The sequence below is a fragment of the Aedes aegypti genome, chromosome 2 (assembly GCF_002204515.2).
Source record: "Aedes aegypti strain LVP_AGWG chromosome 2, AaegL5.0 Primary Assembly, whole genome shotgun sequence".
NCBI lineage: Eukaryota > Metazoa > Arthropoda > Insecta > Diptera > Culicidae > Aedes > Aedes aegypti.
The window spans coordinates 293,513,160-293,531,279 of NC_035108.1; the positions used below are offsets into that span (position 1 = coordinate 293,513,160).

Genomic DNA, 18,120 nt, shown 5'->3' on the forward strand with positions numbered 1-18,120 from the left:
GGAATCTCATAAGGAAAGGGATTCCTAAATCTCCTGTGGAGGAGGAGGAGGTGTATATGAACCTTTGGAGCCTCACTAGGAAATTCTTTCCATAAATTCTTCCACTATTGTTTGCAGGAGTTTCATCTCGATTGCTCAACTTCTTTCAGGAATTATTTCGGAATTTCTCAAGCAAAAATTCGCAAAAAAGGACTTATTTTGATTTTTTTAGTAAAACTTCTTAATTTTAAACTGTAAAATATTTTTTCTACCATAAATTAAGAAAGCAATCCTTTCAATGATATCAGCAAGAATATATGCATGCCGTTTCTCCTGAGATTTACAATAATTACAATCGATAATTATTATAGACTGCTTAAAAAGATTACCAATAAGATTTGTCGAATGCTCTAAAACCATCGACATCGATATTACGTCTAGTTGCGAGTTAGAACTTGAAACAAAGTGCTTTTCGAATAGTTGGAAGTTGATATCGCCAACATGGCCAATTGTTCTTTTAAAGGAAACACGAAACCTCGATGCATTGTTTTCACATTAGGTGAATTGGATGAAAATTGTGTTTGCTCCAAGTGATCTCACAATTTCTTGTAACTTTCTTGATTAAAAATTCAACTCACAGTTCTCTACACGAGAAGATATCAGGATATTGAAGAAAGCATATCAAACGATTTTTTCTTTTTACAGTTTCTTGGAGATGGTGGTGAAGGTGCTGGTGTATAACATTGTGAGTTAAGACCGAATCGGTTTTACTCATTTGATAGACACTGCACCGTTTTTTTTTTTTTCAAATGGAAATAAAGATGTAGATTTCATTAGCATTTCAACAGCACTCAATAGGCAAAGTAGAAGTATATCACTCTCGACTGCCAAGTTGCTTTCTATGTACTTGCTTCAATCAAACCAAGATCGATGTTATTTTTTCATGTTGAATGTTAGGTAAGATACTGATTCCAGTCTACTCTGCAAATCTTACATGTTCTATTTCAACCTGTTGTGTTAAGAAGCCATAAGTTCTCTTCATGCTAATGTGTTTCACAGAGCCGAAAACTTTTAAAAAGCTGGTGCTAAACTATAGTTTCACTGAACAAACTGAACAAAATTTTGCACATTTGTCATGGGACAATGGGGACTTGCTGATTGGAACTCATCTAGTATATTGCCGACGGATATCTGAACGAATGGGTTTTCCCTTTACAAATACAATCCAACCAACTGATCAGGTGCTTCATTCACCAAAAGGTTATTCTGGCAGGAAGTACAGGCTTTTTATACAACATTACTAAACATTCCACCAAGCACCGGGACAAACAAACATTATTTTATATACAATTTCCAAACAGACCATCAAATTTAAGGTGCAAACAAGTACCATCAAAACAGAATCACACAGTATCAGTAGGTAATTGTGCAACGCAATAAAATAACATGATACCTGTTTCACTGCCAGAACTACCGTAGAAAATTTTCGAAAGCAATCTTGCTACCCCTAATCGTGCTATAGTACCTGTAACTATATAATGCATGGTTGATACGGTTTGTCAGACTGTTCTTACGATGGCCATCGGCGCATTCGACGACCGACGACGGCGCATAATGCTCGTGTTGATGTTTTAGTTGTGTTTGAGTGTGTGTTAGCAACAGTGTTAGTGTGATATCAGTTATCCGATCTTCCGGAGGATTCAAATTGCAAAACAATACTAACCGTTGACGGCATCGTTGCTAGCGGCGGAGGACTTCTTGGCGGCATCGGCAGCCTGTTGTCCGCCGGGGAGCAGGAAGTTGGCCGTGGCGAAGTGAACGTTACAACTCTTTGGGATTGCCTTGGTACCAAGGGCCATACCGCAGATGGCAGTCATGTGGGTTTCCGGACCAAACACGAACAGAGGGATTCCTACAAATGGAAACACTTTGATTGTTGTTCAACGGACCAAACCTGGAAGCAACTTACCCAACGTGCTGCCGATTTCGCGCATTTTCCTCAAACCTTCCTGATAGTTGGGACCGGCACGTCGAACGAAAATGGAAACATTGTGCTCGATGAGCTTCTGCTGGAATTCTCGCAGAGCCGTAATGATACCGCTGAAGGTAGCTGCCACGTTGGTAAAGTTGGCAATACCTCCACCGGTGATGAGCACCTTGCCCTGTGGGTGCTTTGGGCTGCTAGTCATCAGGCTAAGAATAGTCTTGGCATACTCGTAGGTCTGCTGCTCGGATGGAGCCCCACTGTATTCGCCGTAGTTGGCCAGTTCGGAGGCGCCACCCAAATCACAAATGGTATCGGAATAAATAACACTAGCACCACCACCGGCCACCATCGTCCATATCCGGCCATTTCGGTTCAGGATGGTGAGCTTCAGCGAAGCACCGCTCTTTGCGTCCAGATCGGCAATGTAGGCCTCTTCCGGATAGGCATCACGTCCGAATGGCGGCGGGTAGTCAATCTCTCCCCACTTGGGACGGCACACGAAATCGGCGGTGGCATCGATCTTGGCTGCCAGATCCAGAATGTAGATGGAGCTCTCTGTCACGACCAAGGGGTTAATTTCCAGATAGGTAAAGTACAAGTCTACATAAAGTTTGTACAAATTATAGATAAAACTGGCGACTCGCCTGAAAAATGGGAAAAGGTCGTTTAGTAATAAGGCATTTTGAATATGTTCGGAGCAAGGAAACCCTACTTCTTTTTAGCGGCTGCTACTTCGGTGAGTAGCACTTTTTCGATGCTCTCCAGGGTAACATCTTGTCCAACAGGTACATCTAGTTTCAGTGCTTTCGAGTCTACATCTCCGATATCGACACCTCCCTGATGGTAGAACAGAATAGTGTCTGCCGTTCGGTGAGAGTAAATACAGACGTATGCTTCTTCGTTCTGAAAGAGAGAACGCGGTCTCATTTATTTACCCATGAGCCCAAGAACTGGAAGATCAGTAGCTTACATCTTTATGTGGGACAAACGGTTCGATGATGAAGTTTCGCAGTTTGCCGGTGGCGTTGCCCACCTTCTGGTCTTTGCCCATGCGCTCGTCGACCCATTGTTTGACCTGGGTGAAGTTCTTGTTGACGGCAATCAGTCCCAGTTTACCTCGTCGCTTGATCAACTGATCCGGCTTTACAACAAGGGGCTGTAAATAAGAGAGAAAATGAGAAGAATTTTTGAGAACAAGTGGACACTGCTTGTCATTGCAATTGATAATATTTTTTGTAACACTCAATTCTCTGCGATTGTATAACATTTTGCGGTAATCCACTTCGCGGTGTACCATTTCGCGGTTTGTCATTTCGCGGCACGACATTACGCGGTTAGTACCATTTGGAGGCATGTCATTTCGCGGTCAGTACCATTTCGCGGTGTACTGTTTCGCGGTTTGTACCGAAATGTTTCATGTATCTTAACAGAGCAATTTGAAGGACTGCAAGTATTCAAAAGAAGGGTAAATCTCCGATGAACATATTATTGATGATAATGCCAACAATTTTCAGTGCAACTCGTAGGAAAAACCACACCGCGAAATGGTATAGATCGCGAAATGGCATACCGCGAAATGGTACTAATCGCGAAACGGTTAACCGCAAAATGATACACACCGCGAAATGGTACACCGCGAACTTGTTGACCGCGAAATGGTTAACCGCGAAATGTCGGACAACCGTTTTTGGCATTTGGCGTCGAATCTGACCCCGAAATATTTAGCATGCTATGAGGCCCGCCAAAACTTCCTTAACAGGTTTCTGCTGCTTTCCTGGGATCCGGAGAGTTTCGGTCAGTTCAGATCTGATGTCACGATGCTCACCGCATCCCCATACGACATGTTCGACATCCTGGTAAGCCACGCCGCAAACACAGAGATTGCTTTCTGAGAGCCCAATACGGTGAGTATGAACGTTTAACGAATAGTGATTGGACATAAGCCGACACGTGACACGAATGAAATCACGGCTGTTGCCCAATCCCTTAAGAGGAAAATAACCATCATCGTTTCACGAATTTTCAAAACCAGTTTTTTTGCTCAAAGCCGGAGCAATGTATATGAAAATCTATCATTACTTAGCTTAGATTGTCGGAAAAATGAAGAAGTGCGCGGGTGGGAGAGAACTGATGTACTCTAAGCTGTATTGTATAGCTGCTAGATCAGCAACATATACAGAACATAGCTTTTGAAGAAACGTTGTAAACACCGAAACCAGTGATATTTATTTATTTATTTATTTGTATTTGATCCATCTGACATAAAATTTGTCTTAATGAATATAAGTAAAACTAAAAAACAAAAAGAGCAACAAACATCAACATTACATGAAATGCACACTTAACTATGTCTAAAGTATTCAGCAAATCGATTACGAAGCGTCGTCATAGTGATGTTAAAATCGAAAAGATGATAAATTTCGTTGAATTTCGTTGCCATATATCTAGTTGGGTCATGCTGTCCGTATAGAGTGTTCCGACTGCCGAGACTGACAAAATTCCGTCTACGCAGATTCCGCTCCGGAGCGTAGATGCTAACATCAGCCAGAAGGGATGGCGAATCGATGTCCCCTTGAAGCAACTTGGCTACCAAAGCGGCTTGCGATACACAACGCCTGTTCTCCAAAGTATCAATCCCCAATAAACGACAGCGGTCTTCGTAAGGAGGCAGGTTACTGGGATCACGCCAAGGAAGATTTCTAAGGGCGTGGCGCAGGAATTTTCTCTGAACAGATTCAATTCGGGTAATCCAACTGGCGTGAAACGGACACCACACTATCGCAGCAAATTCCAGAATAGAACGAACTAGAGCGCAGTAAAGGGATCTCAGACACAACGGGTCGCTGAAACCTTCTGTTACCTTCAGAACAAAGCCAAGCTGTTTGTTTGCCCTCGAAACGATGTCATTGAAGTGATAGTTGAACGTGAATTCTTCGTCCAACCAAACGCCCAAATCACGGACACGTTGTACTCGTTCAATCGCTGTACCAGATAGCGTGTATTGGAAATGAATAGGGTTCCGCTTTCGGTTAAACGATATAACTTGGCATTTTTCAATGCTCAAGGTCATGCAGTTTCGTGAGCACCACGCTTCGAAATCATTCAACAATCTCTGAAGGTGATGGCAGTCATCCAAGGAGTCGACGATCATATAGACTTTTGTAACATCGGCGTAGAACAGCCTGGCCCCGGGCGGTAAGACTAGAGATGCGTCGTTGATGAATAGTGAGAACAACAAAGGCCCAAGATTGCTGCCTTGTGGCACTCCGGATAAATTCGTGAATGAGCTCGATTCATTAGAGCCTATTTTTACGCATAACGATCGGTTGGTGAGATATGATTCAAACCAATCGATGAAGCTATCGGACACGCCACATTTGCGAAGTTTTTGTAGAAGGATTCCGTGGTCAACACGATCAAACGCCGCTTTCAAGTCCAGATACACTGCGTCCACCTGTTTACCAGCATCGATCGCTCGTATGCATTGCGTTGAAAACTCAACGAGGTTAGTAGTGACCGACCTTTTCGGGAAGAAACCATGCTGATCACTGGAGATGTACTGTTTGCAGCTATTGAATAAGGAGTCGTTGATGATAATTTCAAATACCTTTGAGCAGACACATAGTGAAGTAATACCACGGTAATTACTCACGTTACGTTTGTCACCTTTTTTATGAATTGGAAATAGGCACGACATTTTCCAACTTCGTGGGAATACTCGGCATCCAAGTGAACGATTGAACAGCTTCACCAAAGGTATAAGCAACGCTGAGCATCTTTTTAGTAGCGCTGGCGGAATCCCGTCTGGTCCAGGAGTGTAGGAGGGCTTCAGCTTGGTTATCGCACTTGCTACTTCTCGTTCAGAGATTTCAAACATTTCATAGCTGAAGACATCACGAGTAGTATCATCCAATGCAACATGAACTTGCGATGGCGCAGCAACGAAATTGTTGAAAGCACGTTGGAACTATGCCGCGAAGAGTTCGCATTTGTCGCTGGTGCAGTCAGCTGACTGCTCGTCTAGGTACATCGATGTCGGTAGGCCGTTTTCTTTCCTTTTCGAATTTATGAACGACCAAAATTGTTTTGGGTTCGTACGAAGGTTCTGTTCCGTTCTTCGTTTATAGCGAGCATACAGTAAAGCATTATAATTCCTGTACTCACGACTTGCTTCATTGAATGCCAATTTTGTCTGTTGCGATCGATTATTGCAATAGCACCGAAGGGCAGCAGAACGTCGGCGCCTAAGCAGACGTAATCAATCCAGACGTAATATCATCCATTTTGACCCATCAGTGAAGAACTGTCGGTTCTCGCTGACATGCCAGAATTTACTAGCAAACATGGGAGAGATAAACTTTGAACGAAAGTGATCTGGTATACCATGGATCTTGCTTCATGGACAAATCAAATACTATAGTGGAACAGTCGAAGTTTAGGAAGTTGTCACGATTGGTGTTAACCGAAGATGGGCTTACCTCCAGTGTCATGTACCAGTAGTACACACTCATGAAACGAGTTTGAGGGTTATGTTCAAGCAGCTTTTCGAAGTTTTCGATAACCAATGGATTGAGAATCTCACAACGGATAAGGATCCTGAGTGTTAACTCCGCGAAACGATCTGTCAGGGGCTGTACTCCTGCAAGCACTTCTGAACTCATTGTGTGAGTCGAGTTCATGCAGCCTAGCGCGAATCGAAGATAGCGGTACTGAATGCGCTGAATCTTCAGCATATGTGTTTTCGCCGCGGATTGAAAGCAAAAGCTACCGTACTCTAAGACCGACAAGATGTTTTTTTTTTTCTATCTTTATTAACGAGATTTTCAGCCCTGGGCTAGTTCATCTCGGGACCAACGACTTTACTTCCCTTGCGAAGGAAGTCGTCACTATAACTTTTATGTCATAAGTGACTATCTCGGGGATGGGAATCGATCCCAGGTTCTCGGCGTGAGAGACAAGATGGTTGTTTGGTACAGCTTGATCAGATCTTCCGGATGGGCTCCCCACCATGTTCCGGTTATAGTTCGCATGAAGTTGATTCGTTTTTGGCATTTCTGTATCAGATACGCAATGTGTTTCCCCCAAGTGCATTTGGCGTCGTTACATATTTAGAAGACATGCTATGAGTGATTGTCTTGATTGATCCATGAGTGTAAGAGGAAACTTGTCAGGTTTGTGTTTCTTTGAAAAGATAACCATTTGAGTTTTTTCCGTAGAGAATTCGATACCCAGCTTTAAGGCCCAAGTTGACAAATTGTCCAGAGAATCTTGTAAGGGTCCTGGTATTTCGGCTGCTTTTGGGCCTGTGACAGAAACAACACAGTCGTCAACAATCTGTCTTAACGAGCAATTTTCCATGAGACAGTCATGTCTCTCACATAAAAATTATAAACACATAAGAATTATAAAGAAGGGGGACCCTGGGCCCTTAAGCAAATTGAACTTGATTCTATCCATTCTTGGAGCGGAATTGTTACATGGCGTCCCTATCCACCGGAATATCTCCACACACGCGATCAACAGGAACGGAATCCGGACAAGTTCTTAGCGAAATCGATAATCCACCGAGGAGAACTCTCTCGATCCTCATTAACTGACGATGTATTATGCATTCTTCTTCCGACGGTCCAAAGCGTTCTCAACGAGGTCTCACGCGATAATCCTTCCACAAAATGACGCCAGTAACCGCTTTTCTTCGCTTTAATCAAGCTTTCAAACTTGCAAGGGAAGAATAGCGCTCATAGTTGTCAATTGAACCACGTTTCCGAAAGTCTTTAAACGCGGCGGATTTCTTGCGATAGAGTTCCTTACACTCGTCATCCCACCACGGATTGGGAGGCTTCTTACGAACCGACGGACCTGGCACAGGACGGCGTTGTGCTTGAAGTGCGCTGTTGAGAATTAACTCGGATACAAATCGATACTCTTCCAACGGAAGAAGAACTTCTACCGCTTGTTCTCCATCAATGATTGCTTCCGCGTACTTTCCCCAGTCTATGTGCAAGATCGATGGATGAAGTTTGTTGTGTTTCATTGGAAATTGAAACTACGATCGGCAAGCGATCGCTACCATGGGAATCCTGGAACAATCCAGCGATAACGAGCTTGAACATATTGAGAGGTCTGAACGGCTATCCCTAGGACTTCCATCTTGAGCTGGAGGTGCCCCTCGTGTAACTTCCCCAGTGTTGAGAATTGCCATATTGAAGGCGTCGCAGAGGTCATATATCAACGCAAAAACATCGCACTGTAAATTGTTAACTAATCATTTGAAACTATCTAATTTAGACATAATACTACGACAGTTCCAGTGTAGAACGGAGCCAGCTGCTTCAAAAGAGGAGTCACACATGGAAGCAATCCTGTGACAATGTTCTTCACTGGTTCAGGTCAGATTCTTCAATATTAATGATGATATCCACGATGCCAGAAAGCGTAAACATTGGAACGCCCTGAGATTGCTCTAAGTCATCCGAATGCGAACTTTCTGGCTGAGTAGTCTGAAATTTAAGGATATCTGGAATTTTAGATGTTCCCAGTAGCGTTAGCGTTAGCGTAGTTACGGTAAAACGGAATTTTAGATGTTCCTAGTAGCGACGGAAAGTCTCTTTCCTCTTGGAGTTTGAATCCAGGAGGTGAACGCTTTCAGACTTTCGCGACAGGCTTAATATTTTTCATGGTTGGTGGGTGGTCACTTCTAGGCAGATTCCGAGGCTTTTTTGTGGATTTCTGGAGCCTCACACGCTTCCTCGTTGTACCCTTGAAAACGAAGGAAATCCCTTCACCAACCTCAGAGTCGGAGCCCTGATCATGGCTTGGCAGATAAGCGTGATACTCCCGAGTAAAGAGCTCACAAGCCACAATCTCATTGGCCTGCTTACGGTCACTGACAGTGACGCGTAGCTTACCGGAACCCACTGTATCAACAGAGGCGCGGTTACGTTCGAAACCATGGATAGGACAAAGTTTGGCAAATATTTTGTGCATGGTGTAGCAAAGAACAATTTTAACCCTGGACTTGAAATTGAAAATTTCTATATTCAGGGGCTCTCTAGGAATTTCATCAGAAATTTATTCAAATATTTGCCCAAATGCTCAGATATTACTTCGAAAATTTCAAAAAGAGTTCATATAGTGATTATTTCCAAACGAACTTCTTTAAGATTTATTTTTTCAACCTAAATTTTTCCAAGCAAAACTACAAAAATGAAATTTTTTTTTTCAAAGATTGTTTCAGAAAACATCTGAATTCCTTTAAAAATATCTTTGAGAAATTTTTCCCACAGACATCCTTGAAAGCTCCCAGCCAAAACGTCCTCTAAAATTTAATCAATAATTTCTCCAAAAAATTCTAGGCATATTCTTTAAAATTGTCTAAGGAATTTTGGATTTTTGGGGGGAAACGTGGATGGATTCTTGATGGAATCCACATGAACATTTGAAGAAATTCTCGCAGGGTTTTTTTTTTGTAAAAAAAAACTCTTAAGCTGTTTTTTCTAAACACACTGGAATAAACCTTTGTGAATTTCCTTGGAAGAAATTTTGTAGAAGTTTTTTGAAGATCTCCACGAGTAACAACTTGTGAATTTGGTTTAAAGATTAGTGAAAAATATCTGGAGGAAATTCTAGGATATTTTGGAAAACAAATTTTAAATGAGGAAATTACTGAGAGTAGTAGCTTTTGAGTTTCCGAAGATTTTAGGAGCGAATTTTGGAGAAATTCTTCCTAGTATCCTTTGAAAATCGCTGGAAGAGTTTATGGGAGAATTGATAGAGAAATCTTTGCAAGAATTTCTGAAGAGAGGAAGTAGGAGAAAGTATTTCAAATAAAATCACTACGATAATTCCTGAAGCTTTTCTCCGGGGAATCTGAGACAAATTTCTTGAAGAGGCTCTTAAACCCATTATATTCTCTGAAGGTTTATTTGGAGCCTGTATAATTTTGCATCAGGATCCAATGTAAGCAGAATAAGAATGTAAGCAAAAAAATTGTAGAGACCATTTTGACTAAAAAAAAATTGAAAATATAAACTTTTTAGAAACTGGCATTGAAATAGAGACCAAGTCTACCAATCCTGTCGTTTGCATCATTCATTGAATCAAGTTTTATTATCATTCATATTAAAAAATATGCATACATTTTATATTTCTATCCTTTTTATGCCAATTCTATTAAACAAAGTTGACACAATTAGGTCAGAAAGTTTGCCTTTGCAACCAGTGAGGTTATTCTAATTTCCTCTTATATTTTTAGGTAACAAATGGATAAACAGCAAACATTCTGTGAATTTTGTTTCTTTTTCCTTTGCACTGATTTTTTTTGTTGAATCGTTGGTAGGACAATCCTTTGATTGTCCTACCCAGGTGTTTTTGTGTGTAGTACATGTCCTACCTGTCCTACCCACTTCCCGCGCCACTGGTGTCAATGGCGACAACGGAAAAGAACCGCTTAGATCCTTACTGATCTGAATAGTGTTCAACCGTTTGCCTTTGGGTCGAAAGAAAACAACAAAAGGCCCACTAGAGTCGGACGGCGGGACGTCAGATTTAGGTTGTAACTTAACATATCTTCGTATTGGGCTTTTTTTGGCTAATGCCCTTTTTATCGGAACTTTTAGTTACTTGAAACCCGGCCATTTGAACCCTCCTAGTGCATTGGGCTTACTTTTTGCCATTTTTACCTGATATAGCATAGGCGAAGGGGGAAAGGGGAGGAAGGATGAAAATGGTAGTTTTGTCTTATGATGAAAATAAATCGAAGCCAATCCTCAAATTTTCAATGGCACAAATACGAAAAACCAAACAACCGAAAATTTTATTGAGTGGTCACCACCAGCGAGTGGTCAGTCGATCAAGTTTTCAGCTTGAACGGGTATTTGATTACCATCCAGATTTGTGATTTTGAAAATTTGATGTGTGGCATCATAACTGTAATCCTTTCTTCCCCACCGCTTTGTTCGACAATTTAACAGTCAATATGACGATTCTAAAATAAATGCTAGAATTTGCAAATAAGCTATATTATTCGCAAACTGTATAGATATTTTATTTTACTTTTATTTGTTTGATCAAAAATCAATATTTAATTGATTGTTTATCAATAGTTTGACCATACAGTCACTTATTTCGTTGTTTGAGACAAATGAGTGTATAAGGCTGTTAAAATTGAGCTACTCTTACCAATTAGATTTAGCTAGCGTTTGTCAAGAATCGTTAGTTTATCACCTGTGCTATCATCGCAAGAGAGCATTTAAATCGAATCATTTCAAAACGACTCAAACAATAGACCTTTAAATATTGTATGTCTTCAATATGCTGCGTGTAAAAATCTGAATTTATCAAAGCAAAATTTAGAAAAAAAAACATATTGACCTGAATGATGTTTATTATTTCTGTATTGAGTATCTCTAAATGCATTTAAGTTGTGATCATAAAAAGCACAACTTTGATTGCATCACGTTCTTAGGGAACTATTTAATAATTATTGGTCGAGTCGAACAAAATATCTCGACTGGAGTCACAGCCGATCGAAAACTTCGGTAGACTCGAACTTGTCACTCGAGTTTTTTGAAAAATGGTAATCCAGTAGGTTTTTAAAGATTTCAGTGACATTTTTAACTCAATAATAATGTCTTTTGAGATTCCTTGCGGATTCCACCTTAGACATTGGAAACCCGAGTTTCTTATTCTTGCAAATGCACAAGTTATTCAAATTTAAGATGTGATTTTGACTGAATTTCTTGATAAATATTTGAAAATTCCTTTCAAAAACCTTTAGGCGGCATCCACAAATTACGTAACGCTTTAGGGGGGGGGGGGGGGGTTAGTAGGCTCAAGCGTTACGACTCATACAAAAATTTGATTTTTTTCATACAAAAAGCATTACGGAGGGGGAGGAGGTGGTCAAAAATTTTCAATTTTAGCGTTACGTAATAAATGGACGCTGCCTTAGGCGGGAAACTTGTGGTAATCTTGACGGATATCTGAGTTAAATTTTGATAGATCCCTGATGAAATTCTCTAACAGTTGCTGAGGGATTATTTGGTTAATTTTCTGTAGATTCCTCCTAAGATCTTTGGCACTATGGTCCTCTGCTGGATTTCTTGTAATATTATTATTGAACCTTCTATGGGTCTACTCAAGAAACCTGCAAAAAAATCTCAAGACACAAACGTAAAATAAAGAAGAATTCAGTTGTAGTCTCCTCTGGATAGAACAGCAACAACCCTCCTGCAGAAACATTCAGAAAACTCCAACCTATAACGCCAGTAGAGTGCTTAGCAAGATCTTCCTGTAAAATTTGCTGTTATTCGAAGCTTTCTTCACTCAAATTATTCAAATTATTTAGTTATTAGTTAGAGTTATTCAAATTCAAAACATGTCAATAACTGAATTTGAGATAAACAATATTAACTAAAAAAAATCGAGAAATTGATATGATATGGCTGAGAGAATAAGTAAGATTTCGTCAAACTTAAGTGCAATTAAACTTTTGACCAAACTAAAGTTCTGCAGACAAATATAGCATAAGGTACCGCAATAGAATAAGAGTTGTTTTCTCCCAGCAACTGCTACTACACTTTTACGCTATCCAGATGCCGGTCTATCTCCTAGCACCAAACGCCGTGCAATCAAATTCAGCCAGAATGATTCCAGAGACAAATATTCGTTCGATAGCCACCCGGTAGAAGCGTGTACTTGCACTCCACACCTGCTGCTTAAACAATTTTCAATTGCATCGTTATCGATAAGCATGCAATATAAAAAAGAACCTGTCTCGTTTGTGTGTGCCTCATTGGTTTATCGAAGCGGAAGAGAACGGTCCGAACGGTTATATTGGTTAATTTGACACTCCACCAATTCACCGCACCCAGATTACCGGTGATAAGATTGAAAAATTGCTCACCTAGATACAATGAGTGCAGGGAAATTGATTTGAGGCAAGTTGTTTCGATTTAGCCAAATTGGCACCTTGTGCCCCATAAGGAAATTGAATCATAGTGAAGTAATTTGATATACTTTGAATTAACAGTGTATTCAAGACTGTAACTTATAAATATGACTGTCGGTGGTCGTGTGAAAGCCTTTTCAAGTAAAGTTAAATTTCTTTGAATGTCACGATAAGTCTAATTATGACTGGATCAGGACTGGTAGCAACTGAGCCTCTTTGATCAGCTGCACTTATGCTTAGCTTTAGGATGTGAATATTTTAATTTGATTAATAACACTGTGTCTGTTTATCTCAAGCGTGTGCTCAATAAGGGCGTAAGTCGCATGATCGATTTCTCTTCATCGATCCTCTCTTCTGTGAATAAAGGTGACAAGATGCGGGTTTGTTAGCATTTTTTCACTTTAGGACGCTAGGTAGCAATGCATTCTTGCGTCCTGAGGTGAAAAAATGCTTTTTTTTTCATCTTTATTAACGTGTTTTTTAACATTATGCTAGTTAAACACGAGAAAAAATGCTGACAAACCCGCATCTTGTCACCTTTATTTACAGAAGAGAGGCTCAATGAAGAGAAATCGATCATGCGACTTACGCCCGTATTCTAGCACACGCTTGATCTATGGCTTCAATTCTTATTTTCGATTATAACTTTATGCAATCGTTATCGATAACGGCAAGGGGCTTGTCAGATGTCAAAATCGTTTGCAAGCCAAATTTTCAAATGAAAGAACAACAGCTAAATATCTAATAATGATTGATTTATGGGAGGTATGTCTCGATACGGTATAAATACCTGTTAAGTGTGCCCGAATAACCCCATTTCATTAGCAAAGTCGATGCCTTCTTCTAGTCTAGATGCACGTGTTTATCTAACCGGCCTGAATGGTTATGGGAGTCACACGACAGGTTTCGGCTGTACCACTACAAGTGGTGCTCAATCGAGGCAACAAATCCGCATTAACGCAAACTAGACTGATAATAGCGACGTCGCCGTTTTGCGGCAATGGCTTTCTACCGGCACAAAAATAAGCGCGTCTCGTCGTCACTTATCGCGTTATGAAACGATTTGCAAACTACCTAGTATAGGGGGGAAACACTTACGGTAGTTTCCAGCCAGGGGTGATCGGCAACAAGCTGGGTCCATTGTGTGGTCTCGTCAACGGATGCGAATCGACACTTGGCAGCGCCATGATCTCCCACGAGGTGTCGGTTGATGATATCCTTACCGGTGGCTTCGCGAATTGCTTTTGCGGACATTCTTTGCTAGTTTGGGTCGTGGTGGACTTTCTCCGGTTGCGTTGACGACGACGTGCCTCTTTGCGTTTGATCTGAAAATAAGAAGGAAACGGGCGATACGTTCTGAATTAGATGATGAAGCACGCTTAATTTGCACATAATAAACCAATCTGCTGGGATTGTTGGAGATGCTTGGAGAAGTTTTGGGAATGGAAAAAGTTAATCAAACGATCATCACTGAGCGGACATTGACCGTGATTGGAGATTACGGAAGAATTATTTATCGTACTTTTCGGAAATGGGCTCAATCATAAAGGGTTTATATTCCAGACCAGAGAAGAAGCAAGAGTTTTTGTAAAGTGATGCAAAATCGGAAATCAACTTTCATACGCAACTCAACATCATGACCCATTTGTTTGACTCATTAGCTTGTATTTTCATAGCTTCTATTTTCATGATAATCAATAATCGTTGTTTTTCTGCTTTTTTGTTATATTTATAAACAACAATCCCTTCTTATATAAACATAAACATTGGGGTTTTCGATGAATTTTATTATTGAATCATTGTTGTCGGCATGATTTTGATTTAATAGCAAAATCTTATGCGTAAGTTAAACGATGCAGATCTCAAATTAATTTTCTCCTGCAGGAGAACTCAATGATTGTGTTTCGAGTGTGCACCTGCCAACACTGCTTTTGAGACACTTGTGCAAAAATTACGAGATATCATATATTCATGTTTTTCAACTATGATAATATTCGATCATGTTTGCGTGTTTCAAATATTTGTTTCGAAAAAACATTATTAGGTTAAAATCGAGGGCAATATGTCAATTTTAAATCGGTTTTCAAATATCTCTACTTTTTCAAAGACATATTTTAAGGATGTGATTCTACTAGAGTGTCCATCCCGGGACATCCCGGGACAAAAAATCCTGGGATTTGACAAATTTCGGGATTTCCCGTTTCCCGGGATTTTATGCTTGACATCCCGGGAATCCTGGGATTCCCGAAATGTACGTAGAATTTGATGAAAACCACTAAATTTCGATAAAAAACAATGACATTGTTCATCACTATCAACCTTTTTTGATAAAGTAGAAAAGCATAATGAAAAAGAGAATACACGAGTAATTATTTTCATGAAAAGATCAATTTTTCAAGTGAGAAACACATATTTTTATTTGTATAATTACAAAGTTTTTATCAACATTAGCCGTTTTTATAAGCCTATGCTGAGAAAACGAAATTTTAAAGAACACCTAAACTGCCGCAAGTCGCAAGTCAGTACCGTCTGTAAAAAGTAGGCATTGAGAAAATTGACTGAGAAGTTTTAAATCTTGTGTTCCATACAAATATTAAAAAAAAATCAGGAGATTGGACATGTGTCGATCTTAACTAAACTTTCATAATTTGCTTTTCACTTCGTTACCTTTCCAAGAAAATTATAAAGATGAGCATATAACGATTCATTTTTGTGTTACACGATGCAAAAATCTGCAGTGGGACTGACATACTTTTACTTTTCATTATGGGACAGTTCGGCTTGGTGGTTTTTCCTAATTTTACTGAACAAAAACTGATTTCACGTTAGTGTAGCTTGAAGATCATTAGAAGATATAATGAAAACTGTTATCAACTCAATTTTGACCAGAATGCAGATGGGCAATCCACGGCAGTAAACTTCAGTCAACAATTGTCAGCATGATCTACAATACCTTCAATGATCTTTAATCATTTCTTTTGTTCTGAAGTTTTAATGACTATTCAATGTTTGAAGCAAATTGCTTTAAAATTATGACTTAAGCTTTTATTATACAGGTCGGACTCGATTATCCGGAGTATCGATTTTTTTTCACACCGGATAATCGAATCACTAAGAAAAAAAATTAAATCTTCGATAAAAGAACTTAAATATTTTTTTTTTTCGATGTTTTATCTATATGATGCGGTGGCGTAGCCAGAAATTATTTCTTGGAACAGTAGGGAAAAAAAACAATTTTTTATCAGCATACACAAAAAAAAAAACACTTATTCAAACCCTACCTTTCTTAAATATGTTCAAAACTGCGAAACCATTCATATTGAATAATGCAATACCAAATTATCTCAGATTTATGCATACAAATTGAAAAACATGAACATCAAAAAACAAATTCCGGATAATTGAGTCCAAAATTCCGGATAATCGAGTCCGACCTGCACTTCCATTCATAAGTGTTATAGAGAATTTGAAAAAATCCATAGCAAACCCGTAATTATCAAGCTAAGTTTTGATTTTTGTAAGGTTTCTTCATCAGAACAAGAAAGTCTTATCTGAAATGTGTTTTGCTATAATTTACATAATAATTCAAAAAGTTAAATTATCTGTTTATTCCATCGAAAAAAAATGTCTTGTTAAATTTGTAATTCCATTTTAACCGAAATGCTAGTTTTAATGAAAATTTGAAAAATCCCGGGATTTCCCGGGACAAGCATAGATTTTTGTCCCGAATCCCGGGACGAGCAAAATGGCCGGGAAATGGACACTCTAGATTCTACGCAAACATTGCTTTTTAAATAGATTTCTTTTCTTCATTTATTCATTCATTTATGCATTTTTCGACGATGTCCGATAATCAAGAGCTCCCGTATGCCTGAAGCATGATATTAAAACATATTGACAACAAATTATTTTAAACCACTCTAATATCTATTCTAGAGACTCAAGATGAAGATTACATGCCATTAAATATAGGTATTGCTGCACTACAACCCTGTTGCATTGCAAAATGTTGAAGAAATAGGTACACCATTTGCGCCAGACAGCTTAGCTTATCCTTGAATCGTGCGTAAATATTCAAAATATTTTAGCTCTTCGTCTGAAAAAGAAAGCCTTCCATCTAAATATGGAAACTGTGGCCGAGTTCGTGTCGATGCCCTCCAAAATCTGAATAATTCATAACTTCTTTCAGGTCAACTTTTCGTTAAATAACAGCGCTCAGGACCGGTTTGGTATTTTGCATCACAGAGGAAAAAAAAACAGCCAAACAGCTTCGACGAAGATCACATTTGTTTTCTTTTCGTCACAAAAACCAAATAAAATCGATACGATAACTGTGGACTGAGCCGGAGATACTTGCGCTACCCCACCTGGCAACAAAACCTGTTCGATTCGCACTAAATCAAAGTCTCATCCGTGTACGCAAGGGGTGTTTGATGACGCTCTGAGTGGCTATGTGGCTTATGCCAATAAGTACCGTTTTGATTCATTCAACGGAAACTTGAGGTCTCAGTGAAGTTTAACTCAGCAAAAATCATGTAAACTGAATAATTCTGTATGAATTGTTCGTGTTGTTGAACATTGAAAACACTCAACTTTCGAATGGCGGGAAAAGATTTGTATTATTTTGTATTCTATTCTATTCCGGACAACTTATGGAAATAATAATTAGGAAAATCAAACCATCAATTGAAATCACCACATCACTAAACACACGTTTTAGGCATTATAAATGTTTATAGATATCTAAGAAAATGCTTATTAAAACCAGCCTCAAAAGTGAAATCGTTTTACCATCGAAAATTGAAACACATCGTGTAAAATATTTCCCATACAAAGTAGTGTCTAGTAGTTAGAAGCTGTCCGGAGTTTGGATCAGAACGGTAGGTAAGGTATATCTACCACTATGGTGTCAATCGGCCATGCACGTGCTACTTTTTTGGGCTTTCCCGCCGAGAAGATGAGTTTGACTTAGATGCGTACATATACGATGACTGCACAAATCTCGCCATGATGGCAGGCGCGTCGTCTCTGCCTTCTTCTTCTTCTGTCGGGTGTGGGATCACTGCGTCCATTTTTTAGGACTTTTGTGATATACCCTATTACTCTATGTACACAATGTTTTCCAGTAGCAAATGTGCCTCCGGAATACTTTGCGCATTTGACTGAACTTTGAACCATCTGCCATTGATGGGCAGAAGTCCTA

The 18,120-nt window shown here is 39.6% G+C and overlaps 1 protein-coding gene across 10 annotated transcripts in view; it reads right to left on the reverse strand.

Moving 5' to 3' along the window:
* Positions 1-18,120, reverse strand: part of LOC5564509 (ATP-citrate synthase) — a 77,398-nt gene that overhangs the window by 11,546 nt on the left and 47,732 nt on the right. For 6 of the 10 annotated variants that reach the window (XM_021845397.1, XM_021845392.1, XM_021845393.1 and 3 more), the window contains 6 exons: positions 14,016-14,242; positions 2,937-3,122; positions 2,679-2,869; positions 1,949-2,610; positions 1,703-1,891; positions 1,433-1,510 (listed from right to left, as the gene is read on the reverse strand). In XM_021845397.1, coding sequence (XP_021701089.1) covers positions 1,433-1,510; positions 1,703-1,891; positions 1,949-2,610; positions 2,679-2,869; positions 2,937-3,122; positions 14,016-14,171 — 1,462 coding nt within the window. In that variant the 5' untranslated portion in view covers positions 14,172-14,242. The remainder of the gene's footprint in view (positions 1-1,432; positions 1,511-1,702; positions 1,892-1,948; positions 2,611-2,678; positions 2,870-2,936; positions 3,123-14,015; positions 14,243-18,120) is intronic. The other 4 variants (XM_021845398.1, XM_021845399.1, XM_021845400.1 and 1 more) reach the window with 1 other exon arrangement.